Source organism: Perca fluviatilis, chromosome 17 (genome assembly GCF_010015445.1).
Source record: "Perca fluviatilis chromosome 17, GENO_Pfluv_1.0, whole genome shotgun sequence".
Classification (NCBI taxonomy): Eukaryota; Metazoa; Chordata; class Actinopteri; order Perciformes; family Percidae; genus Perca; species Perca fluviatilis.
This window is the reverse complement of record NC_053128.1, coordinates 35,368,891-35,395,902: the sequence shown is the minus strand read 5'-3', so window position 1 is coordinate 35,395,902 and position 27,012 is coordinate 35,368,891. Positions and strand designations below refer to the sequence as shown.

The window sequence follows — 27,012 nt, the reverse complement described above, 5'->3', positions numbered from 1 at the left end:
AGTCAAACAACTCCACAGTGGCAAAGCCCCTGGGATTGATGAGATCCGTCCAGAAATGCTCAAGGCTCTGGGTGTGGAGGGGCTGTCCTGGTTGACACGTCTCTTCAACATTGCGTGGAAGTCTGGAACAGTGCCAAAGGAGTGGCAGACTGGGGTGGTGGTTCCCCTTTTTAAAAAGGGGGACCAGAGGGTGTGTGCCAATTACCGGGGTATCACACTTCTCAGCCTCCCTGGTAAAGTCTACTCCAAGGTGCTGGAAAGGAGGGTTCAGCCGATAGTCGAACCTCGGGTTGAGGAGGAACAATGCGGATTCCGTCCTGGTCGTGGAACAACGGACTGGCGTCTCCCTTAGAGATAGGGTGAGAAGCTCAGTCATCCGTGAGGAGCTCGGAGTAGAGCCGCTGCTCCTTTGCGTCGAAAGGAGCCAGTTGAGGTGGTTCGGGCTTCTGGTAAGGATGCCCCCTGGGCGCCTCCCTAGGGAGGTGTTCCAGGCACGTCCAGCTGGGAGGAGGCCTCGGGGAAGACCCAGGACTAGGTGGAGGGATTATATCTCCAACCTGGCCTGGGAACGCCTCGGGATCCCCCAGTCGGAGCTGGTTAATGTTGCTCGGGAAAGGGAAGTTTGGGGTCCCCTGCTGGAGCTGCTCCCCCCGCGACCCGACACCGGATAAGCGGACGAAGATGGATGGATGGATTTTTAGGCTTTTAAATGTAATAGAAATGTATTTATGTGAAACAGGGACAATGTACAAATAGACATTAAACTTGTTAAACAAGAGAATATGTCTTGGGCCAGGTTATAGCAGCAATTGCTAATTTCCACCTGTAGTCCCTGAGTAGGTATGGCAATTATAAAAATAACTATTTAAAAAAAGACATTTAACAGCACTATAGATGATGTGGTGTCCATAGTAATTAAAAACAAGCAGTTTAGTAAAAACAGCAGCACCAACAGCACACTCACTCTCCCCCCCATCTCACACACACACACACACACACACACACACACACACACACACACACACACACACACACACGCGGTTTACCTCATGTAGGTTAAATAATACAGTTCAGAGCATCACATTGATTTATAACATTTGCAAAAAAACAATTTAGATGGAGCAATAAAGCATAACATGTTCAGTCAGATTAATGTTACAGAGTTTATAAAACATACTTTCAGAGACAGGCTCTGATTGGCTAATCAGGAGGACCGGGACAACTCCCTTTGGGCTGGTCAGTTTTTTTGGTTTGGTGGTTGGTTCAGTCATGGTACAGGGTTGACATATATCATATCACCGGGGGGAACATCTTAATCAACACAGGGAGGTCTGGACATGAGAGACCTTCCTCCACAGCGCTGTGGAGGAAGGTCTGACATGAGAGACTAGCCCCGGTGTAGCGCCGTCATTGGTCACATGACAAACTGCAGTTTATCCACCCTGGGTTATCTTTGACCTTTTAGGTCTGAGTCCAACACGGTTACATCATGTTTCAGTCAGAGTTATAAGAAAGTTTTGGTTGATAATTAGGATCAGAGGAATATGTGTGTCCCAAAGTTCAATATCTCAAACTGCAGATTTAGTGAGAACTTATGAAGAAACAAGGCCTTTTCTACAAACTACAGCTTCTATCTCTAACCCATGTCCCTGGTCCCTCCTGGGTCTCTCTCACTTCATCATCGTTCTCCCTAAACTCTCCTACAACCCCCGTCTCCCTCAGACACTGTCCTAAACGTCCATACAATGTTGAAGAGGCGTATCAACCAAAATACAATAATTCAGTCTCAGTGTTCAACAGACCAACATATGAAATATGATAAAGTTTTATTGATCATCTGATTCAGTTACTATGAGTCCAGTATGTTAGATAATGATCAAACACTAACAGGTAGTCAGCAGTTTCAGTGTGAACCAGTCTTTCTCTTCTCCTGCTGCTTCTATCTTTATTTTTCAGTGAAGTCTTTGAGTTCTGTCTTCATCTGATCAAACTTGACAACGACCTCCTGACAGCCATCAGCTGACTGGGTGATGGACTTTCTTAACTTTTCAACCTCTTCAGGGGTCGCTGTGACTCTGATGATGTTCACAAGGAGCAATATCAAGCCCTGAATAATTCCCATCAGTGTTGCAGTGAAAAAACAAAACTTCTTCACTCCTTCCTGCCAGTTCAGAAACTCGTCTCAGAATCTTCTGAAACTCGTCCATGTCTGTCAGAGTCTTTCCAGCCTGATCTCCAGCTGATCTTTGCTTCAACTTCTCACATGTCCTCTTTATTTCTTCCAGGTCCTTCTTCAGCGGTTCAACCATCTCCATGAACTCTTTCCCCAGCTCTACTTTCTTTACACTTCTGTTCGCTTTCATTGTTTTTGTTACATTTGCACCAACAACCACAGCTCCTCCTCCTACTGCTGCTAATAAACTACCCCCCCAGTGAATGGAGCTGCAAGGACCGCAAGTCCTACTCCCACTCCTACACCTATTCCTACTCCTACACCTATTCCTACTCCTACACCTATTCCTACTCCTACACCTATTCCTACTCCTCCAGCAACAGCTCCTGCTGTTCTGATTCTACCTGTTGTCTCCTGCATCTTTCTGACTTCATCAGCGATCTCCCTAAACTCTCCTACAATCTCTCTCATCTTCTGTTCTCTGGTGCCAAACTCTCTGATGAATGAAGATGCATGTTCTTTAAGTGAGTTCATTAATTCAGAGAGATCAGGAGGATTTTCTTTGCTCCATCTTTTTCTTGGTGTTGCAGCCATCTTGAGGTCTCCTGGTCCTCCTGAAGTGTTGAGATCTCCTCTTCAGAGAGATGAAGAAGCTGACTTTAAATCACACTGTGGAGACAGGAAGAGACACACACCATCAGAATACACACACACACACACACACACACACACACACACACACACACACACACACACAGGTAACACACAGACATACACACACAAACACAAACACAAACACACACACACACACACACACACACAGACTCACACACACACGCACGCACGCACAGACACACACAGACACACACACGCACACACACACACACACACAGACACACACACACACACACACACACACACACACACACACACACACACACAGACACACACACACACGCACACACACACAGACAAACACAGACACACACACGCACACACATACAGACACATATACACACACACACACACACAGACACAGACACACACACACACACACACACACACACACACACACACACACACACACACACACACAGATAAGTTTCAAAATGGTGATGCAGCTCCTTTACAGTTTTTTACAATTGCTTACACACTAAAATTAAAACTTTCCCACAATTAGCAAAACCTTAGACTCAAGGAGCAAAACTCTAGGCTAGATCTGCACAACTGGAAGCACATTGTCAGCTTCACACTTTTACAAAACATTACACACAGTGATTGCAAAACACTAAACACACTTGTATGCATTTGACACAGAAATTTATTATGATGTCACTTCCTTGCAATTTCAAAGCAAAGGCTTTAAAATGAACACACATGAACCGATTGGTTAAACACAGCCACCAGGTATACAAACACATGACTGGTTAATTGTAGACACACCAATCAGGTTTAAGCACTATATAAAATGCAGCAGGTAAGTTCACCTGCCTTCAACCAAAATGGAAGGAGTCAGAAGAAGAAGAAGAATGAGAGTGAGAGGGAGAATCCACAGAGGAGGAAAAGGAAGAAGAGGAAGAGGGAGAGGCCCAGCCAGAGGTAGAGGCACACTAGTGGACCATGTTGTGAACCAGGACTGATGCTGAGGGAGACTGGACTAAGAGTCAGACAAATCTTAGTAGATATACAGCAGCATCTGTCATGAGGACATTTAGACAAGGAAACAGGTCAAAGACAATCTGTCTCCAGTTCCAGTAATCAGCTGCTCATTGTTTACACCATATCAGCTCTGTTGATACCCCTCCCTGGGACATGAGGATTCAGGGTCGAGAACGACAAGGAGGAAGGGGGGCCCATAGTCACGCGAGGGTTTACGATCTCTGGCCCCAGGCTCAGGTAGCCCTCATTGAGGCCCCAGGCTCAGGTACCCCTCATTGAGGCCCCAGACTCAGGTACCCCTCATTGAGGCCCCAGGCTCAGGTACCCCTCATTGAGGCCCCAGGCTCAGGTACACCTCATTGAGGCCCCAGGCTCAGGTACCCCTCATTGAGGCCCCGCTCGGCCCTCATTGAGGCCCCAGACTCAGGTACCCCTCATTGAGGCCCCAGGCTCAGGTACCCCTCATTGAGGCCCCAGACTCAGGTACCCCTCATTGAGGCCCCAGACTCAGGTACCCCTCATTGAGGCCCCAGGCTCAGGTACCCCTCATTGAGGCCCCAGGCTCAGGTACACCTCATTGAGGCCCCAGGCTCAGGTACCCCTCATTGAGGCCCCAGGCTCAGGTACCCCTCATTGAGGCCCCAGGCTCAGGTACACCTCATTGAGGCCCCAGGCTCAGGGACCCCTCATTGAGGCCCCAGGCTCAGGTACCCCTCATTGAGGCCCCAGGCTCAGGTACACCTCATTGAGGCCCCAGGCTCAGGTACCCCTCATTGAGGCCCCAGACTCAGGTACCCCTCATTGAGGCCCCAGGCTCAGGTACCCCTCATTGAGGCCCCAGGCTCAGGTACCCCTCATTGAGGCCCCAGGCTCAGGTAGCCCTCATTGAGGCCCCAGGCTCAGGTACACCTCATTGAGGGCCCCAGACTCAGGTGCCCCTCATTGAGGCCCCAGGCTCAGGTACACCTCATTGAGGCCCCAGGCTCAGGGACCCCTCATTGAGGCCCCAGGCTCAGGTACCCCTCATTGAGGCCCCAGGCTCAGGTACACCTCATTGAGGCCCCAGGCTCAGGTACCCCTCATTGAGGCCCCAGGCTCAGGTACCCCTCATTGAGGCCCCAGGCTCAGGTACCCCTCATTGAGGCCCCAGGCTCAGGTACCCCTCATTGAGGCCCCAGGCTCAGGTAGCCCTCATTGAGGCCCCAGGCTCAGGTACCCCTCATTGAGGCCCCAGACTCAGGTACCCCTCATTGAGGCCCCAGGCTCAGGTACCCCTCATTGAGGCCATGGAGGACCCCTGTGACCAAATCTACGCTGCAGCTGTACAAGGATGGATTCGACATTCAACACGGTTCTTCCCACGTTGTCTTGCCAACGAGGATATATATCTCCTGTGATGGTGATGAAATTCTCTGGTCAGATCCAGCTAGGCGAAGAGATAATGTCGAGTATTTTCTGTACTTTTTCAGATCTTCTTTTTTTGTTTTGTCTGTTTTTCCTGTGATTGTAACCTGTACTGGATAGAATATTTTAGGTTTGTTGTTTGTGGAGCTAACAGTGTTATGCACACTACTGTCGTAGAATGAAAACTGGGACATGTTTTGTTGTTGATTCTCCATGTCGACTGATTTGGGTATATGGAGAGAAATAAATTATATTTCCTCAGTCTGCAGCATTGGTCTTGTGTAGTGTTTGGTGAACTTATTGTATATTTCTCTGTGTAATTCATTTACAGTACTCTAATCACTGAGAAGTAGAATTGCTAAAAGTGTTTTAGGTTAGCAACAGCAGTGTGTATATGGTTAAAACTTAATTAAGTCAAATGAAAGGTGTGTGTTTCATATGGTAACACAATATGTTTTTATAAATTAGTGTATAGTTTTTGCAAGAGTTTCATTTTGCAAAGGTGTTTTGCTAATTGGGTGTGTGGTTTTGCTAATTGTGTGTAGTGTTTTGAAAACACGGGCCCTTTTTTGAAAATCGTGCTTAAGCAATTGTAACAAACTTCCACATGTATATCAAATTGTCATCTCTACGTGCAAGTCTTATCGTTGAAGTTCCCAAAACGAGAAGAGCAGCTCATATTAGTCCCACTTCTGTGGGTTTTTATATCTTGATTACCGTCTGACCTCACAGTGAAAGGTTGTGCTTTGTTCAAATGAATTTAATCAAATGTTTTTGTCATGTCTGTGTTTTTTCTGTGCTCACCTGATCACAAACCTTGATTTTTAGATACACTGGGAGAAGTACATTTCTCTATTAAGGTATACTAATGCACAACAGACATCACAATAAACAAAGGTCTTTTGAAGAGAATATTCCTGACTTTATTTATAGTGAGTAAAGAATTGAGTGTTACATGTTTTTAGTTTTACCTGAAGTAAAACTTCTAACTTCATATTATAGCAAATTGAGCTTCTTTTTATGGTCAAATTTCAGTTGTATGAAGCACAACATTTTACTTTATTGACCTACATTAAGTAATGCTTTGACTTGTGACTAAAAAAATTTAATTGATTAAGGTATATGTAAAAAATAAAAATAAAAAAGAAATAGTTTGAACTGAATCAAACATGTAATTTTAGAAGAGCTAATAAAATTACCTGTAACAAAGTTAGAATGTTTCAATTAGTTTATTCAAAAGTAAAAACTTTTCTTGGCTATAATAGTTTTTCTAAATTCAAAAAATAATTTTGAGAAATAAAAAAGATATATGGTCTTCATAATTAATCACATTTTATTTTGTGTAAATGTCAATTTTTGTCATTGGGTAAATAAACATTTGAATTCATATTAAATCAAAAATTAATTATTTAAACCAAATCAGAAATATAATTTCAGCAAAACTAATAAAATTAGCTGTAACAGATTAATGTTTTTTAAGTTGATCCAAAGTACCTTTTTTCAGTGGGAGTGGAATAACATCTCTTAATAGTTTTTAAAAACAGCTAAAAAAGATATATGCTAAGTAAGTGCTATTTTTAGTTATATACCTGTGTAATATTTATGTTTTCATTAGTTGTACTAGTGGGAAAATGGCATACCGGTAGCATATACCTTCTCCTACCTGGGAGGTACCAAGTCATCAGACAGGCGGGGAAAGGAAACTGAGTATACAGGGTCTTCGTGTGAAGAGGGCCCACAAAGATATTATGATTAGATTGTTTGTTTATTTTTGGACTTTAATTGTAGTATAAAAATGTACGTGCTGCCCTCTGAATCTGGCTCAAATCAATTTACATTTTGTTGCAGGCTGGGAACATTAATGATACAATAATAAAAGTGTCCTCCACTATCACCTCGTTGACTACAGAATGTCTTATTGTAACATATTTTTGGACTTAATTTTAATTACTTAACATTAAATTTGTGGGCATTTACTGCATCACTTTTACCCCGTGGTGTTCGTGTTTAGGATTGGAGTCTTTTCATCCTCAGACCCAGTGTGACTTTCATTGGCTCTCTTTCAGGTTGAGTCTTTTTTCTAGAAGTGTATTTATTGGCTAAATGTTGATTCTGAGTAGGTTTTCCACGGCCCTGATTTGGATCAGTTCTTACAGTTTTTTTCCAACTGCTTACACACGTTTTCAAAACTACAGTACAGGCCAAAAGTTTGGACACACCTTCTTATTCAATGTGGTTCTTTATTTTCATGACCATTTACATTGTAGATTCTCACTGAAGGCATCAAAACTATGAATGAACACATATGGAATTATGAAATGGTTTTACCTTCACAGGTGTGCTTTGTCAGGGTTAATTGGTGGAAGATTTTCCCTTATTAATAAAAAGCATAGGGTCGCTACTTCGAAGAATGCAAAATATATAGAAATAGTCATTAGATAGTTAGATAGTCATTAGATAGTTGCATGCAGTATGGACGTCACTGTAAAGCTACTCAAGATGGGCTTCTCTCATTGGCAGAGGTGGGTAGTAACGAGTTACATTTACTCCGTTACATTTACTTGAGTAAGTTTTTGTAAAAATGATACTTCTAGGAGTAGTTTTAAATCCCTATACTTTTTACTTTTACTTGAGTAGATTTGTGAAGAAGAAACTGTACTCTTACTCCGCTACATTAGGCTACAATGAGCTCGTTACTTTTCTTTTTACCTCTTTGGTATTCTACGCGTCATTGTTTTTATCCCCCAGCGTACGCCCATTGACGCGTATGCCTCATTTTAATGTTTTATTTTGACAGAGAGAGAGACTTCCGCTAAAGTCTCTACCACGTGACTGTGTTTCACCAATCAAACGGAGTTGTGCAATCTCGTCACCATACTCAAACTCAGCGGCGGGACGGGTTAGCTTACAGTCGCAGCAAAACAACAATGGCAATGTCAGAATCAGCCGTCGGCAACGCAGACACAGATGAGGAGGACCAGCCCAGAGGCCAGATCAACATGTCCTGGATTTATTTCAGTTACCCGGCTTCACCTAACCTAACCACCGTGGTCCCACAAGCTGTGTCACGACGCTGGTTAACAACTAGTTCAATCAACAATCAGGGTTTCCCAATCCAGCGGCGCGTGTTCACATAAAAGAGGTGATGTTTGCACAACATGACCAATAGCCACATATTTTACATAAGAAGAGCGAACTATAATTCTACATAAATATGAAGAACACAGACATTGTTTTACAGGCAAAACGCAATACAGTCGCTGCTTCTTAAAACAGGAGGACAGCTGGCAAAATAGCCAACGCTGTAGATGCATAAATTACTCTTATCAATATCACTTCCTCATCAGTCAGGCACCAGATCTGACCATAATTACACTTGTACTTTCCATAAACTGCAGTTGCTTTATGCCTTTTATTTCAGTTGCAACCCTGGCAGTGGAAGCGATCGTGAGAGCAAATAAATAATATAAAAAACAAAATTCTAATCGCTGTGCGCATTAGGCCTACACACGGCAAATATACCCATCAGGGAATATTAACTCTATATAGAGTTAATATTCCCTGGTGGAGCTCGGTGTGCGGAGAGAGAGTATATACTCTCTCTCCGCACACCGAGCTCCACCTGATCTTCTAAGAACGGTGAAGCCGTTATCAGTGTAGGAGTATTGATTGATCTTCCCCATCCTGCTCCTCCTCCTCTTCCTCATTGTTATCCCCTGTCTCTCCCTCCTCCTCCTCTTCCTCATTGTTATCCCCTGTCTCTTCCTCCTCCTCCTCTTGCTCTCTGTCTATTGTTGGCATCCATTGTTCAAAACAGGTAATCTGACCTTTGACCTTTGTAAAGGCCTATACTAAAGCAGTGATTGGTTAGTGTTCAGTTATGACATAATAGGCTCGTTCAAGATGAGCCAGATCTGCGCAGAATCGATCACCGGCGATCGGCGCCCAATGCATGCTGGGTAGATTTGTGTCCGACTTGATCCCGACTTGCTCTGACGTCATGCACCCGTGGGCAACGATAATCTCACGAGACCAAGGCGGCCGCAGTTCTGAGACGCAGGCAGCGCAGTTTCTTTTCACCAACTGCAAGAGCCAGGCGGACGCAGGCGGACCCAGTGCATGCTGGGAAACGCCGGCCTCTCAGCTGATCGAACAGCTGATTGGTTCAGAATCGACTCAACATGATGACGTTTTATATAAACTTTTTATTGGTTTGTAATCGGAGGGATTTTAACTGCTATTTGTCTGATTTAAAGGCTTATTCTGTACAGAACACCTGTTGTGAGGCTGATAGTTACGTTTAGAAGTCAGAGAGACTAAATCTGTTCAGATTACGGATCACCTACAGTCTGTTGTTGATTAAAATCAGCAACACATCACATGTAGAGCATTCTGACAGCTACTCTGTCATAATAAAATCAACTGGAGACTGTGTAGGAGCTGATATATGGGTCTGATAACATTTTATTAAATCGGAATCAGACCACAGTCTTTGAGTCACTTCCTGTTCATCCTGAAGGCTGCTGGAATCAGCTGGAAAACTGTCCGACTTGAGAGCGGACTTTTGTCACCGCCCCCTCGCCTGCTGCTGCCTGCTCTCGTCTACTTTACAGGCGAGGAGCAGTTCATCTCCAACGAGCCTAATGTGTTTGTACATGTAAGGAGTGTGTGTGAGCCCTGGTAAATAAGTGTAGCATTTTGATTGGTTGTGTTTAGAAAAGGAAAGCAAGTCACTTCCTGTTAGATTTTTGTGTCTTAAGTAGAGAATTGTGTGTAATGTTTTGAAAAAAGTGTTTCATGCAATATAAAACTGAGGCTGAGAAATAGCTTATGGTTTTGGAGATTTGCTGTGTAGTTTCGCACTTTGAGTGAGAGGTTTCAAAAATCGTGTGACATGAAAAGATTTAGTGTGTAAGCAGTTGGAAAAACTAAAGTTTTCAAGGAAACTATTTAAACTCCCAGCTCTCTTAGAGACATGAATAAAAGCCTCCTTTCAGTTTATAAAGACTCTGGTACTCTACAGCATAAACACTGCCTGTCTCTGTAGTTCATTCACTCATTATTCTATAACCCTAAACACAAGAGAACTAACGTTCTAGTTAATAACTCAGACAGCTTACATTTCTCTCAGTTCACAATATCACCTCCATTAATTATCTGGCTCTTTTAATAACTAGTTTTGTTTTATCATCTTAAAGTCTCCTATCATGCATCACTCACTGGAGGTCTCTTTCCTTTCTGTTATTGTTATTAGTATTAATATTTTTAATCAAACCGTTCTTTTCCTTTTTAGAACTCAGTTGTTTGTCACATTTCTCACATTTAGCTTTTATTTTTTAAATCACCTTCCTCTCTTTGTTTTGCTTGTTTCCCGAGACAGAAGGAGGGGGGGAGTATTGTTCTTTAGATTTTTGTGTATGACTTTGGGAACTTGTATCTTGTAATATTAATGATCAATAAAACATATTTTATAATATATATAACAGCATAAAAATATGAAACTAGCAGAAATATGTTAAACGCATTAAAACTACCAAATGAAGATAAAACTACTTCAAGTGTAGATTGTGTATTTAATGAAACATATCAGGTGTTACATATGTTACTTCAAAACAAGACAAACTGGGCGCCCAGGTAGCTCATGTGGTAGAGCTCCTCGACGCAGCGGCCGTGGGTTTGACTCTGACCTGCGGCCCTTTGCTCTTTTTTCTCTCTCTCTCTCTCTCTCTCTCTCTCCTTTCATGTCTTTCAAAAGCCCCCCCAAAAAATCTTAAAACAAACAAGACCAACTCATTCTAACTCAAACTAATCTAACTAGTGACGTCCAGGTGCTGGGGTGGTCCAGTGGTAGAGCACGCACATGTACAGAGGCTCAGTCCTCAACGCAGAGGCCGCAGGCTTGAGTGCAAATAGCGGCCATTTCCTGCATGCCCCACCCCCCCATCTTTTTTCAAAGCTGTCACCAATAAAGGTCTAAAATGCCAAAAACAAATCTTTAAAAGAATAAAAAGAATGAAAGCTGAATTGATTATTGATAAAGTGTAAAACAACATCAGGGCTCTGATTGGATGTCTGGTTTTTGTGACCAATCAGAAGACAGAACCCAAATCAACATGAAATAAAATCAATTAAACAAGATTAAATCAATCAACATTAATTAATTAAAAAGAAAATATAAACCAATAATCCTCAAATATTAACATCATCTCAGACTAAAAAATCATCACTCATTATATTAAACAGAGAATAAACTTAATTTATAAAGATATTAATCAACTATTATAAATCCTGTTATTTCAGATTTAGTTTCTGTACAAACTCATCACTTCCTGTTTCAAAATAAAATCCCTCAGACAGAATCCTGATTGAGTTTCTTCAACCTACAGCTTCTCTCTTTACCTTTCAGCAGGGATGCACCGAATCAAGGATTCTCTGCACGTTTGTTGACGTAGCTAAATATTTGAGGGGCAGGGGGAAGAAGATCTACAATTATTGTTTATTATTAATTAATATGAATTAATTGTTTCAATGTTTTAAGAAGATTGTGGACATAGTGATGGTTTGTTTTTATAAGCACAGTTTTTGATAACCAAAGTTAGGGGGACAGCTGGGGGGGGCAAGGCCCTACAGTGGGGGGTCAGCTGCCACCCCTTGCCTCCCTGTAGATCCACCCCTGTTGAGTTCTTCCTTCATCTGATCAAACATGACAACGACCTCTTGACAGCGATCAGCTTACTGGACGATGGAGTTTCCTTACTCTTCATCCTCGTCAAGGGTCACAGTGACTGTGAAGACTTTGACAGTGAACAATAACAGGCCATGAATATCTGCCATCAGTATTTCAGCTGCAGACAAAACTTTTTCACTCCTTTCTGCCAGTTCAGAAACTTGTCTCAGACTCCTCTGAAAGTCCTCCATGTCTATCAGAGTGATTCCAGCCTGAAGTTCAGTTGATCTTTGCTCCAACTTCTCAAACGTCCTCTTTATTTCTTCCAGGTCAATCTTCAGCCGTTTTATGATCTCCATTAAGTTTCTCCCCAGTTCTTCTACTTTCTTTACTCTTTTGTCCTATTTCATGTTTTTATTATTACATTTACAACCACAGCTCATCTTCCTCCTGCAGCTGCTCCTGCTAGTGCTCCTCCTGCTGCTGCTAGCACTCCTGCTGCTGCTAAACTAGCCCCCCTAGTGAACGGAGCTGCAAGGACCAGGAGTCTTACTGCTGCTCCTACTCCTCCAGCAACATATCCTGCTCTTCTGACTTCTGCTCTCTGCTGCATCTCTCTGAGATCAGGAGGATTGTCTCTGCTCCATCTTCTTCTTGGTCTTGGTGTTGACCCTGAATTCCCCATCTTCAGGACTCTTGGTCCTCCTAGAAGTGTTGAGATCTCCTTCCATAAACTGTGATCTGATGTGATCAGAAAGGTTCTGTGGAGACAGGAAGAGACACACATCATCAGAATAAACACGCACACACACACACACACACATATACATACACACATAACCTTTCACCCTCTAGTTAGTTGTAACGGGAGCCCAGATGATGCGTTCAGGAGTAATTGTAAATTATACAATGTCACAGAAAGAATATATATTCAAAATACCATAAACACATCTCAAAATGAAGCATTTGCATCAAATGGTAAACACTTTTTTCATAATAGTACATGTTTGGATATACCATGTACACACTATTCTAAATATAAAACTCTTGTCTTTCATAGGCTTATATCTACATTTACAATGTTCTAGAGAGAAAGTCATCTGCTGAGAGGGGTTGGAAAGTGGACTGTAAACAACAATCTAATGTTACAGTCAAACTATAAACTATTGATTGGGCAAAACATTACGTTTGTAAGAGTAGCACAGAGTTGTATACAGTAGCATGACACAAGAAAACAAAAGGACAAACATATGTAAACCAAAGGTATAATTTTTAGAATAAAGAATATGTGTGTGTGTGTGTTTGTGTGTGTGCGTATGTATGTGTGCGTGTGTGTGTGTGTCTGTGTGTGTGTTTGTGCATGCTTGTGTGTCATGGCGGGGGTTGAATTGTATGCACTCTGTGCAAAACAAAGTCTGATTGCTGAAATAGTCATTAGATATTTGCATGCAGTATGGACGCCACTGTAAAGCTGCTCAAGATGGGCTTCTCTCATTGGTCAATCCATGGTTGAACACATGATGAATAAGTGTGGCCCTGATCTCATCAGAGATGGCTCTCCTTCTTCCTCTTCTACCCTCCGTTTCCTCCTCTTCCTCCTCCTCCTCGTTGTTGTCCCCTGTCTCTATTGTTCCAAACAGGTAATCTGACCTTTGACCTCTGTGTAGGCCTATACTAAAGCAGTGATTGGTTAGTGTTCAGTTATGACATAATGTGTTTGCAAATGTGAGGAGTGTGTGTGTGCCCTGGTAAATAAGTGTAGCATTTTGATTGGTTGTGTTTAGAAAAGGAAAAGCAAAAAAGTGTTTTATGCGATTGAAAGCTGAGTGAAAGGCTGAGAAATAGTTTCTGGTTTTGGAGATTAGCTGTGTAGTTTTGCACTTTGAGTGAGAGGTTTCAAAAATCGTGATTTAAAAAAAAAGATTTAGTGTGTAAGCAGTTGGAAAAAACTGTAACGTTACGACAATGTGCTGGTTGACAAGTAGCTAACGTTAATGCTAATGCTAGTTGGGTAACATTATAGGGTTACAACATCGTTCAACATGCTCATAAAGTTATTATTAGTATGATTGTTTTGACCACGGATAACAGCACTGGGCTAAACCATGAATGAGTTCACCAGTAACATTAACTTTAGCTGTATAAATAGATGACTAATCTAATGCTAAATTAGCCAGCTAGCACACCCCGGTCTGTCTGCCTCACTCCCCCGGCGCAGAGAGACTTCAATCAGGATGACAGCTGACAACAGCCCTGAAACACGTAGCAATAGCTAGTTACCGTTAGCCCCCAGTCAGCAAACAGCCAAGAGACATGTAGCACTAGCTAGTTACCGTTAGCCCCCAGTCAGAAAGCAATCCGAGACATGTAGCAATAGCTAGTTACCATTAGCCTCCAGTTAGCCAGCAGCCTCGAGACATTTAGCAATAGCTAGTTACCGTTAGCCCCCAGTCAGCCAACAGCCCAGAGACATGTAGCAATAGCTAGTTACCATTAGCCAGGCCAATTTAGCAATAGAGTTACCGTGCCCTCAGTCAGCTAGCAGCCACGGGACATGTAGCTAGTTACCGTTAGCCTCTAGCCAGCCAACAGCCACGGGACATGTAGCAATAGCTAGTTACCGTTACTCCGTACAGTACCAAGCCAGCACTTAACTCCAGTGCCGGGTGCTAATGATGCTAACGGCAGTTTAATGAAGCGTCGGGAAACGGACCATATCAGACCCTGCCCCGAATCACAACATCGGCCATCCGTAACGTTAGCTACGTCTCTGTTAGTGCTACCGATGTTCGTGCTGAAAATCTCCCAGCTGAATTTCTCCCCCCTTTGTTTAGCTGTCTTTACAGTTGGCTAAATAAACCCGACAAAAGGTGGGTGAAGCACCAACACGACTAGTTAAGATTACAGAAAGGTGAGCAGCTGGGAGATGTTCTGCACAACGGACATCCAACGTCCTCGCCGTCCCGGCCGGAGATTCCCCCAGCAATCCCCCACACACACACACACACACACACACACACACCCGTCTCTCAACATCGTTGAGTAACTAGCTAGCGTTACAACAAACCCTGTCCTGTGTGTTGAAACCATCCAAAAGGTATAAAAAAAAATATATGTATTTTACAATTATGTTGGGGAGACTGCAGCTATTTTATTAGAATGGCATGAATAAACGTTACATGAATGAACTTGAATGCATTCTTGCCAGCATTTTCATTCACACACACACACACACACACACACACACACACACACACACACACCCTAGTTATCAGATAGAGAGCTGCTGTATATCACTATAAAAACATGAATTTGCTGCCAGCCTTCAGCTCACAGTTCAAACCCATTTTAATTTCATCTTTAACCTAATGTTGATAGCATTTATTATATTTCTGTAGAATGAGCTGATATATATCTTCACATGTTGTTTTTTTTTACTCTGTTTGTTTGTTGTTTAGTAGAGACATGATTATGTTGTGGTTGTATATTATATATTTATTTAGCTGCTGCTTTTTAAATACTACTGTATGTATTTCATGTTATAAATAATGTAAACTAAAGTAAATACCGTTACTCAGTCTCCGGTTCCTCTCCAGAAATCAGCCAACATGGCGGCTGATCTTTAGTCAGAGTAGTGGTAGTTTCTCTGCAGCTTTCTGCTCTCAGACTAAACTATCAGAAAGACTTCAAACATTACCTTCAGCTGGAGCTCCAGACAGAGGAAACTAAAACAAAGCAGATATCCATCATGACAGGACACATTCTCTATCCCTGAATACTGCAACAGACGAAGGAAACTAACTGCGACACAACCTGTGAAAGTGAAAGTAAACTTTAAACAGGAAACACCCTGAACACAATAGACAACAATTCCAATAATCCCGTCAGGAGCATTTAGTGTCTTTGTGTGTGTGTTTTGTTTCATGGCCCAACATTTACATAGGCTACACTACTGACCTGAGATCAGTCTTCTGAATCTAGGTTGCGCAGATCTCTGCTATTCCATTAATACATTCACTTCTGAGACTTTTTTTATGTGAGAAATCAAAAATATAAAGCTCAAATATGGGACGTTTTACGAACATTTATGGCTAATTACAAATTTCGTAAGACAGTGTCGGACTTCACGAGCTCCACAATCTGCTGGGACAGGTGGCGGCTTTGCTGCCTTCCCTGTTGGTCTCTCCCCCTTCACAGACACGCTATATGAGCTGGAGCTGTGTCAGGATCTCACACACGAGCTGCGCTGACCCAGCTAACGATTTTTGGTTCCCAGAACGTTATGGTTTTGGTTGTGTGAACGTCCCCTGAAGGTTCGTTTTTGGTTAGTTTTTGGTTCCCATGGAAAGTTTTCCTGACGTTTAGGGAACGTTAGTTTTTCAGAACATTCCCCTACCGTTGCAACCTTTAGAGAACGTTCCCGTAACGTTCCCCTACCGTTGCGACCTTTAGAGAACGTTCCCGTAACGTTCCCCTACCGTTGCAACCTTTAGAGAACGTTCCCCTAACCTTTAAGTAACCTTTATGGAACGTTCCCTGAAGGTTCGGTTTTGGTTACTTTTTGGTTCCCATGGAAAGTTTTCCTGATGTTTAGGGAACGTTAGTTTTTGGTTACATTGAACATTCCCAGAATGTTCCCCTGCCATTGCAACCTTTAGAGAATGTTCCCCCAACGTTCCCCTACGTTGCAACCTTTAGAGAACGTTCCCGTAACGTTCCCCTACCATTGCAACCTTTAGAGAACGTTCCGTCGTACTCCTCTACCATTGCAACCTTTAAGAACGTCTCGTAACGTTCCCCTACCGTTGCAACCTTTAGAGAGCGTTCCCGTAACGTTCCCCTACCGTTGCAACCTTTAGAGAACGTTCCCGTAATGTTCCCCTACCATTGCAACCTTTAGAGAACGTTCCCGTAATGTTCCCCTACCATTGAAACCTTTAGAGCACGTTCCCGTAATGTTCCCCTACCATTGCAACCTTTAGAGAACGTTCCCGTAATGTTCCCCTACCATTGCAACCTTTAGAGAACGTTCCCGTAATGTTCCCCTACCATTGCAACCTTTAGAGAACGTTCCCGTAACGTTCCCCTACCGTTGCAACCTTTAGAGAACGTTCCCCTAACCTTTAAGTAACCTTTATGGAACGTTCCCTGAAGGTTCGGTTTTGGTTACTTTTTGGTTCCCATGGAAAGTTTTCCTGATGTTTAGGGAACGTTAGTTTTTGGTTACATTGAACATTCCCAGAATGTTCCCCTGCCATTGCAACCTTTAGAGAATGTTCCCCCAACGTTCCCCTACGTTGCAACCTTTAGAGAACGTTCCCGTAACGTTCCCCTACCATTGCAACCTTTAGAGAACGTTCCCGTAACGTTCCTCTACCATTGCAACCTTTAGAGAACGTTTTCGTAACGTTCCCATCGACGTGCACCTTTAGAGAGCGTTCCGTAACGTTCCCCTACCGTTGCAACCTTTAGAGAACGTTCCCGTAATGTTCCCCTACCATTGCAACCTTTAGAGAACGTTCCCGTAATGTTCCCCTACCATTGAAACCTTTAGAGCACGTTGCCGTAATGTTCCCCTACCATTGAAACCTTTAGAGAACGTTCCCGTAATGTTCCCCTACCATTGCAACCTTTAGAGAACGTTCCCGTAATGTTCCCCTACCATTGCAACCTTTAGAGAACGTTCCCGTAACGTTCCCCTACCGTTGCAACCTTTAGAGAATGTTCCCCTAACCTTTACGTAACCATTATAGAACATTAACCTAACGTTATTTTTTACATTCCCCTAACCTTTAAAAAACTTTAACAACCATGGTACCAAAATAGTAAAATAAATATATATTTATATACGAACCAGAATCAGTTTTATTGGCCATATTCATACTTTGCAGTGACGTCATTACCATGGGTACCTGGCGGGCAAGAAACGCAGATAGAATGGCGATGAACAGTGGCCAGACACGGGAATTACAGCCTTGCAGATTTCCAATACTACAATCAATCAACTATTTAGACCATAAATGTGCTTGTGATCCATACACAGCACCCGCTGATGTTTTCGTTGCTTTGAAGCTGGTAAAGTCTCTACCAGACTTGGAGTTTGGAGATATTTACATCTATCTTAGAGAATCCGTCACTTTACACCGCACAAACAATGAAAGCCTACAAAAGTACAGATAGCTATCTTTTTTTCAAGAGTGGATGGGTTAACAACGCTGTCATATGGGAGGTGAAAAACAGGAATATCTTCATAATCAAAGCAAAGGTGAGTGTTACTAGTTAGTTAGTTAGTTAGTTAGTTAGTTAGCTAGCTAGCTACCTAGCTCGCTAACGTTTGCTGATCTGTTCCGTTGTGTGATGAAGTCTTCATCTGAATACGCATAACTCCGCCTGCGCCGGCGAATGACAGCTTGATAAGTAGTTTTTTTTTTTAAACCTTCTGCCAACACTAGACTATGTATCATGGAGGGTGACCAGACGTCCCGGTTTGATCGGGACAGTCCCGAGTCCCGACCAAAGTTGTGTCGGGACGCTAAAATATCCGGTTTACACCAACCACTATGAAATTGTCCCGGTTATCAGCGATTATAACCGACGTGGTCTTATTATAGCCCGATCATTAACTAAACCATGTAGAAAGACTAATAAAGCGTCCAGCGTATTATTTTAACAGTGTGTGTGTGTGTGTGTGTGTGTGTGTGTGTGTGTGTGTGTGTGTGTGTGTGTGTGTGTGTGTGTGTGTGTGTGTAAATAGCGGTCTGCATAATCTGTGCCGCCAGCGTTACGATGTATATTTGTAAACATTGTTACAACGCCTTCTTCTCTGTCTCGCTCTTTTGCTGACACCGGTGTTAAATGTCACAGTAGTCTTTCAGCCAACAAATTGATTCTTGAGCAAATTCACTCAATTCACACAACAAATAAACGTTATAGAATGGAGTTCTTGCCCGCCAGCCAGCAGTTGTGACGCTCGCGCAAAGTATGAATAGACATATACTGTACAATAGAGACAACATACATATAGGCACATTAACACAATATATTGTATAAATGTAGAGTGCAAAGTAATAGTGCAAATGTATTGTGCAAGATGTATATTGGAATGATAAAGTATGTAATGTGTAGGTGAATGGCCAAAGTGGGGATGACCCCACTTATCAGCAGTTCAGGGTCTCATTTATAAACGTGGCGCACGCACAAAACGGGCTGAAAGCGCGTGACGCCACATCCCACGCAAAGGTTGTGATTTTTAAAAAACAAACTTGACGGGAGAATGTGTGCGGTTTTCTCTCAGTCGTCATGATGCGGCATGTTTCGGTGTAACGAAGAACAACTGCCAGGGTCATTAACATACTGATCAGCATTCACGGGTGCTTTACATTGACTATTTATGGTTAAAAATGGGGTGTACAGGGCGGGATAAGAGGCTGATCCACGCGACGCTACACTTGTGGGTAATCTGTGATTTATAAAGGGAACATTGCTTACAGGTGCGACGTACGGGTTTTATAAATCTGACTTTTTCGGGCGCACGTAATTTGGGCCTTTGACGTCGCATACTTATAGTAAGGGATCCTACGCATTTAAGTTGTAATTGAGACCCCTGGACTTTAAATTCATGTTCTTTAACTTGATCGGCCCTGAACTCTGAGATCATGGCTCATACAGAGAGAGGAAAGGTAGTATTTATCTTACAGTCTCAGTGAAATCACAACTCAAACTAAACTTTATAATCCAGAAAGGGGATATTCATTAGAGGATGGATACCTGACTCGGCCCGTTGGGACCAGTTGGGATCCGTTGGGACAGATATTTAGAAATGGTGTTGGGGTTCGGGTCAGGCTCGGTCACATCAGCGTTGAACATTTTAAATTTAAAACAGCTTATTATGTAGGTGTGCGCCTGTGTTAATGTGTGCTTGTTAGGGTTGGGTACCGTTTAGATTTTTACGATTCTGATGCCAAACACATTCCTAAACCGATTCTTGAAAAACTGAAAAGTGACATAAAAAAAGAGGCTTTTCATGGAGTTTTTTTAAAATAGAAAATTATTTCAATTTAACAATTACAATTACAAATTAATTAATAATTTAATTAACATTTTAAAGTATTTAAATATATAATAAGTAAACCTAAGTCAACTTACACACAACTACAATAATTTAACAAATAAAAGTTACACTGTTAACAAGTAACAACAAAATAAATGTTGAGTTGCTATGCCAACCAGCTTCAAACGTTAGCAGTTCTTTAGCAGAAAAATGACCATATTTGTCTTCTCTGGTAAGATAGGACACCTCTCCTGACTGATGGGATGTCCTGTACAGGAGAAACTCTCTCAGAGGGTGTCCAACAGGTCTGGACACAGGGAGGAGTCTGAAAGGTCCAAATACTATACCGTTTACCGTGGGAACCCGGTTCCATAGTGGAACACACACACACACACACACACACACACACACACACACACACACACACACACACACACACACACGTGTTTACCCCCATGTAGGCTAAATAATACAGTTCAGAGCATCACATTGATTTATAACATTTGCAAAAAACTATTGAGATGGAGCAATAAAGCATAACATGTTCAGTCAGGTTAATGTTACAGAGTTTACAAAACATACTTTCAGAGACAGGCTCTGATTGGCTAATCAGGGAGGACCGGTCCCGTGGGCTGGTCAGTTTTTTGTTTTGGTGGTTGGTTCAGTCATGGTACAGGGTTGACATATATCACCGGGGAACATCTAACTCAACATGGGAAGGTCTGAACGGGAGACCTTCCTCCATAGCATTGCGGAGGAAGAGTCTGTGGATATCAGACCTTCCCTCCACAGCTCTGTGGAGGAAGGTCTGACATGAGAGACTAGCCCGTGTAGCTCGTCATTGGTCACATGACAAACTGCAGTTTATCCACCCTGGGTTATCTTTGACCTTTTAGGTCTGAGTCCAACACGGTGACATCATGTTTCAGTCAGAGTTATAAGAAAGAGTTTTTGTTGATAATTAGGACCAGAGGAATATATGTGTCCAAACTTTAAGTTCTATATCTCAAACTGCAGATTTAGTGAGAACTTATGATGAAACAAGGCCTTTTCTACAAACTGCAGCTTCTATCTGCAACCCATGTCCCTGGTCCCTCCTGGGTCTCTCTGACTTCATCAGCGTTCTCCCTAAACTCTCCTACAACCCGGGTCTCCTCAGGCACTGTCCCAAACGTCCACACAATGTTGAAGAGGCGTATCAACCAAAAATACAATAATTCAGTCTCAGTGTTCAACAGACCAACATATGAAATATGATAAAGTAGTATTGATCATCTGATTCAGTTACTATGAGTCCAGTATGTTAGATAATGATCAAACACTAACAGGTAGTCAAGTCTTTGAGTTCTTTCTTCATCTGATCAAACTTGACAACGACCTCCTGACAGCGAACAGCTGACTGGATGATGGAGTTTCTTAACTTTTTATCCTCTTCAGGGGTCGCTGTGACTCTGAAGATTGTCACAAGGAGCAATATCAAGCACCGAATAATTCCCATCAGTGTTGCAGTGACAAACACAACTTCTTCACTCCTTTCTGCCAGTTCAGAAACTCGTGTCAGAATCCTCTGTAACCCCTCCATGTCTCTCAGAGTGATTCCAGCCTGATCTCCAGCTGATCTTTCCTCCAACTTCTCGCACGTCCTCTTTATTTCTTCCAGGTCCTTCTTCAGCGGTTCAACGATCTCCATGAACTCTTTCCCCAGTTCTTCTACTTTCTTTGCACTTCCAGTCTCTTTCATTCTTTTTGTTACATTTACAGCAAAAACCACACCTTTTCCTGCTGCTGCAGCTCCTCCTGCTACTGCTGCTAACGGTACTACTGCTAAACTAACCCCCCCAGTAAACATAGCTGCAAGGAACGAGAGTCCTATTCCTCCTGCTCCAGTAACAGCTCCTCCTGCTGCTGCTACTAACAGTACAACTGCTAAACTAACCCCCCCAGTGAACAGAGCTGCAAGGACCGAGAGTCCTATTCCTACTCCTCCAGTAACAGCTCCTACTGTTCTGACTCTATCTGTTATCTCCTGCATCTTTCTGACTCCATCAGAGATCTCCCTAAACTCTCTAACTATCTCTCTCATCTTCTGTTCTCTGCTGCCAAACTCTCTGATGAATGAAGCTGCATGATTTTTAAGTGTGTTCATTAATTCAGAGAAATCAGGAGGGAAGTCTCTGCTCCGTCTTCTTCTAGGTCTTGAAGCCATCTCCATGTCTCCTGGTCCTCCTGAAGTGTTGAGATCTCCTCTTCAGAGAGATGAAGAAGCTGACTTTAAATCACACTGTGGAGACAGGAAGAGACACACACCATCAGAATACACACACACACACACACACACAAACAAACACACACACACACACACACATATATATACACACAACACACAACACAATAATAAATACATACACACATACAAACACACACACACACACACACACACACAGAGACACAACACATATCATACACAACACACACACACACACACACACATATATATACACATCACACACACACACACACACACACACACACACACACAGACATATACACACACACACACACACACAGAGACACACACACAAACACACACACACACACAGCAATATCAACAACACACCACACACAGAGTATAGTAGTATATGTGAGAGAGTATAGTAGTGTGTGTGAGAGAGTATAGTAGTGTGTGTGAGAGATAGCATAGTAGATATGAGAGAGTATAGTAGTATATGTGAGAGAGTATAGTAGTGTGTGTGTGAGAGAGTATAGTAGTATATGTGAGAGAGTATAGTAGTATATGTTAGAGGGATAGTAGTGTGTGTGAGAGAGTATAGTAGTATATGTGAGAGGTAGTAGTGTGTGTGTGAGAGATAGTAGTAGGAAGGAGTATAGTAGTGTGTGTGAGAGAGTATAGTAGTGTGTGTGAGAGAGTATAGTAGTATATGTGAGAGAGTATAGTAGTGTATGTGAGAGAGTATAGTAGTGTATGTGTGAGAGTATAGTAGTGTATGTGAGAGAGTATAGTAGTGTGTGTGAGAGTATAGTAGTGTGTGTGAGAGAGTATAGTAGTGTGTGTGAGAGAGTATAGTAGTGTGTGTGAGAGTATAGTTGAAAAGGAAGTTGGTTTGATCAATCAGGAAGACAGTTTAAATTCTCACTTCCTCATTGGCTAAAAGGGGCCATTTTAAATCATCATACATCTGGTGGGCTTGCTGCTTTGAAAGTACAGCTAGCACCAACTCAGAGGAACAAGGAACATTTAAATCAAGCAGCAGAAACTTTAAGGACAAAACAACCTTGTTGGAACTAAAAACATTTATTCTTATTTCATTTAGTTTCTTCTTTTCAAGGTCAGTTATTGTTTGTGGAAGTATATGGTTGTGAGGGAAAAACATTGCTATCTTTTTCACTGATACACTGCAGTGTGTTCAGAGAATTGTGAGGGAAACTGACAATTTGGGGCATGACATTTTGGAAAGATTAATTTCTGAGCTCAATGGTTATAATAATAATAATAATAATACATAACGTTTTATATAGCGTTACATGGAACTCAAAGATGCTTTACAAACAAAAGAAAGAAAGAAAGAAAGAAACAAACAAACAAACAAACATACTCGGACGATCTCTTTCTTGCTCTTTGATTAACCAGCAGTTTGAAGAGGATGACAATCAGGGAAGCTTTGGTGTAGAGCTGAACATCTTTGTCCCGAACACCCGGGACCTTAATTTCTATCATTTTACACGGGCTTCGCTCCGCGAGCAGTGCAGAACATTTTAGTTAGGAGTGACAACGCTGAAATGAATGAAGACCCCCAGCACATTTTTGAGACTTCAATGTTGTTGTTCCAGAAAATGACTTTATTTTCAATTAAACAGTTATGAACAGAATTCTAGAAACTGTAGACCCACTAGCCAATGACGGGTAACCATGGCATTCTATTATTTTTGCTTAGCCAGTGATCTCTATCAGTGAGCAACTTCATTAGTGTCAAGGCAATTAATAAAGGTTAATAAAAGGCCAGTGAAAAGTTTCCTTTTTAGTCAAATGATTATTCTATTCCATTTTATAAATAGATTTTATTGATTGTTATCGAAATAGAACATAACCAACATACAAGTGCTCTCTGTGTTCACAAAAGTATCAGAACAGGAAGGGAAATAAACCACCATTCACCAAATGACTTCCTGTATAAGACGACTGTCCTTACCCCAACAAGTTAAAGAAGAGGAGAGAAAAGATAAATAAATTTAAACAAAAATATATATAAAAATAAATAATAAATCAAAAATTAAAAAGGAAAAAATACACATACATACTACACACACACATTAGCCATATACATATATATATATACACACACACATAGCATACAGATACATATATTTATAGTGTATATGTGTGTATATATATATATATATATATATATATATATATATATATATATATATACACACACACATACATACAGATATACATATTTATGTGTATATGTGTGCATGTATGTGTATATATATATACATATATATATATATATATACACACACATACATATACACATAAACATGTATACCTACATACAGTACACATGTGAATTAAAAACCAAGTAAAAATAAAGAATCCTACCGTCACCCCAACTGTCACATCAGTCACCCCATATACACATACCTTACCTTCTCTCAACCATGTATAGTGGAGTTAAAATATATATTTTACCAGTACACAAGACAATAGTAGGGATGATTATTCCATTTTTAATTGTTTAAACAAGACATTAATAATGTATTAGGAAATGGTGAGTTATTGACAACGATGCCTCTTCAATTTAGTCAAGTTCAGCAGGCAACAGATTTTAATAATGTATTATTAAGGACTTCTGGAAAGTCATTCCTGACCAAATCCCTGAGTGTTTTAATGCAAAATCCATAGTTTCCCTTAAAATCCCTCGAATTTTTTCCAGGACTTGGGCAAACGCAACAGGCAGTTAATGCATGTGTGTTTATGGGGGTAAAATGACGGCCTTGTCTGAGGGGGCAGCTCATGGAGAAAAACCACTGAAGGTAGTGGAGAGAAGCCCAGGGGTGGAATATCATTGTTCTCGTTGTAAAGGCCAGGATACCCCTAAGTTGCAAGGGTCCCTCTCGCTCCTGGAAAAGAAATACACCAAAGAACACCAAAACAAAAAATTAAACCTAGCATGTAGAAAACTTTAAAAAGGAGGGAAAGAGTAAAAACACAGCAGAAGGCCAATGAAAAGATTTTTATTCCATAACTAGCAATAATTCTTGGCTCATTTCTTTGAAGAGCATCAAAATAACTTTTCACCGAGTACACGGTACACCCCCACACATAAATCTAATGAAATCAGGTGTTCTGGGTCTACTACCCATGACAATGTAAGTGTAATACAATGGTCAAATGTGTGCTATAAAACCTTGCACCTGCTATTCTCACATAAAGTTACGAAATTAATTACCATTTCAAGTACTTTCACCTGTTCCTATCTTAAGTTCGCGCGAAAAATAAGCACCAATAATGATAATGATTGGATGATAATGAATGAAAATCTTGTTTCTATTTTTTTTTTACTCCTTTTTTATAATTGAGTAAATGGCGAAATATGAAAAAAATGATGATGTATCTATCATTGGTAATTGAGCTTAAAAGGTGTATTGTGGAGGATTTTCTCCGAATTTTAGAAAGAACCCCCTCTGTATACTTTTTGAAAAATGCACATGCTCAACCCTCTGCCTGCTCCCGAGGGGAACGCTTATTAAACGCGTGGCACGCGAGAGTGCACTGTTTCAAGTTGCTGTCGGCATGGTTCATAATGAAGCTACTTTCTAGAAAGAAGATTTGCAACTTTTCACAAACTGAGATGTTTACCGTGGTGTGGTGGAAAGTGTGACTTGTGCAGGGCTAGCATCTCTAATCATAGCTTAGCTACATTAACTTTTAGTAGCAGTGATTTTAAAAGGATTTCTCTCCAAATAGCCAAACTTTACCTGTCGAGTAGAAACTTCGCACTGAGGCATCAGTGGAAGCCCAACCTGTGCTTTTAGCGCACGCCAGCGCAGGTGAAATGGTCTCCCTAAAACACAACGGGTGAAGCTTCCCATGAACGGCTGAAACCGTAGCTCACCACACATATACACCTGAAAGTGCTCATGCGCTGAAAGCGAAAAACCACCTAGGGACCGTGACGCACGACACCCTTACGTATACATATCACCAGACTGATTAACAACTAGGAGGACCAATTATTTTGATGATCCACCCGAAAAGAAAATCCCACGTAATACCTTTAAGTAAACCTCTGTTTAGTATTTTTATATACATGTTTATGGCTGTATTGATTTAAAAGCCTAATAATGTGGTGGGTCCAACAAAATATGAACACCTTAGAAGGGTTAATTATGTTTGCTAAAAAATGGAGTGACACAAACCCTGCAAGTTCTCCACTAACTCTCGATGAACCAGCTGAAACATGATGATATCCTCCACCAAGAGATCTTTGTCTCTATGCGTTTTCAGGGTCTTAGACTTCAGCATTGTTAAGATAATCTGTAATAAATCATTGTATAGTATGAACAACACAAGATTAGATATATTAAACAAACTGTTCTTTCCTGGAGGCCAGGCCTGTATGTGATGATGAAATTAGGGTGATGCATGAATTTATATGAATGACATCTTTATGTTAACTCCTTTAATCACAGTAGTATATTTAGCACTGACCTAGCCTTGGTTTAAACATTCATAGTGAAAGTCAGAAACAAATCACACAGATTGCAGAAATATATAAACAAATATGTGGCTTCCACCCACACTTAATCAGGGCTCTCAAGTTGGGGGAGGCAAGAGGTGACATTCTAAAAATGCTTAATAAGCACTTGAGAGCCCTTGCGTAGTAGTATTTGGATTATTATTCACTGTAATAAACATATGTAAACATGTACATTGCACTCTTTAACAATAATAATACATATACATTTTATTTATATAGCTTTCGTGTGTAATTCTCAAAGACACACACAGGCTAAATATCGTCACCCAGTCAG

The 27,012-nt window shown here is 41.5% G+C and overlaps 2 protein-coding genes across 3 annotated transcripts in view; both read right to left on the bottom strand.

Annotated features, from left to right (window-relative positions):
* LOC120545274 overlaps positions 1-27,012 on the bottom strand; it is a 347,924-nt gene that overhangs the window by 212,217 nt on the left and 108,695 nt on the right. The window lies entirely within an intron of this gene.
* Positions 1,776-22,286, bottom strand: LOC120545301. The gene is made up of 2 exons (XM_039779541.1): positions 21,299-22,286; positions 1,776-1,969 (listed from the first exon to the last, which is right to left on the bottom strand). Exons 1-2 carry the CDS (start codon positions 22,163-22,165, stop codon positions 1,946-1,948), a joined length of 891 nt encoding a protein of 296 aa, XP_039635475.1. The 5' UTR covers positions 22,166-22,286; the 3' UTR covers positions 1,776-1,945.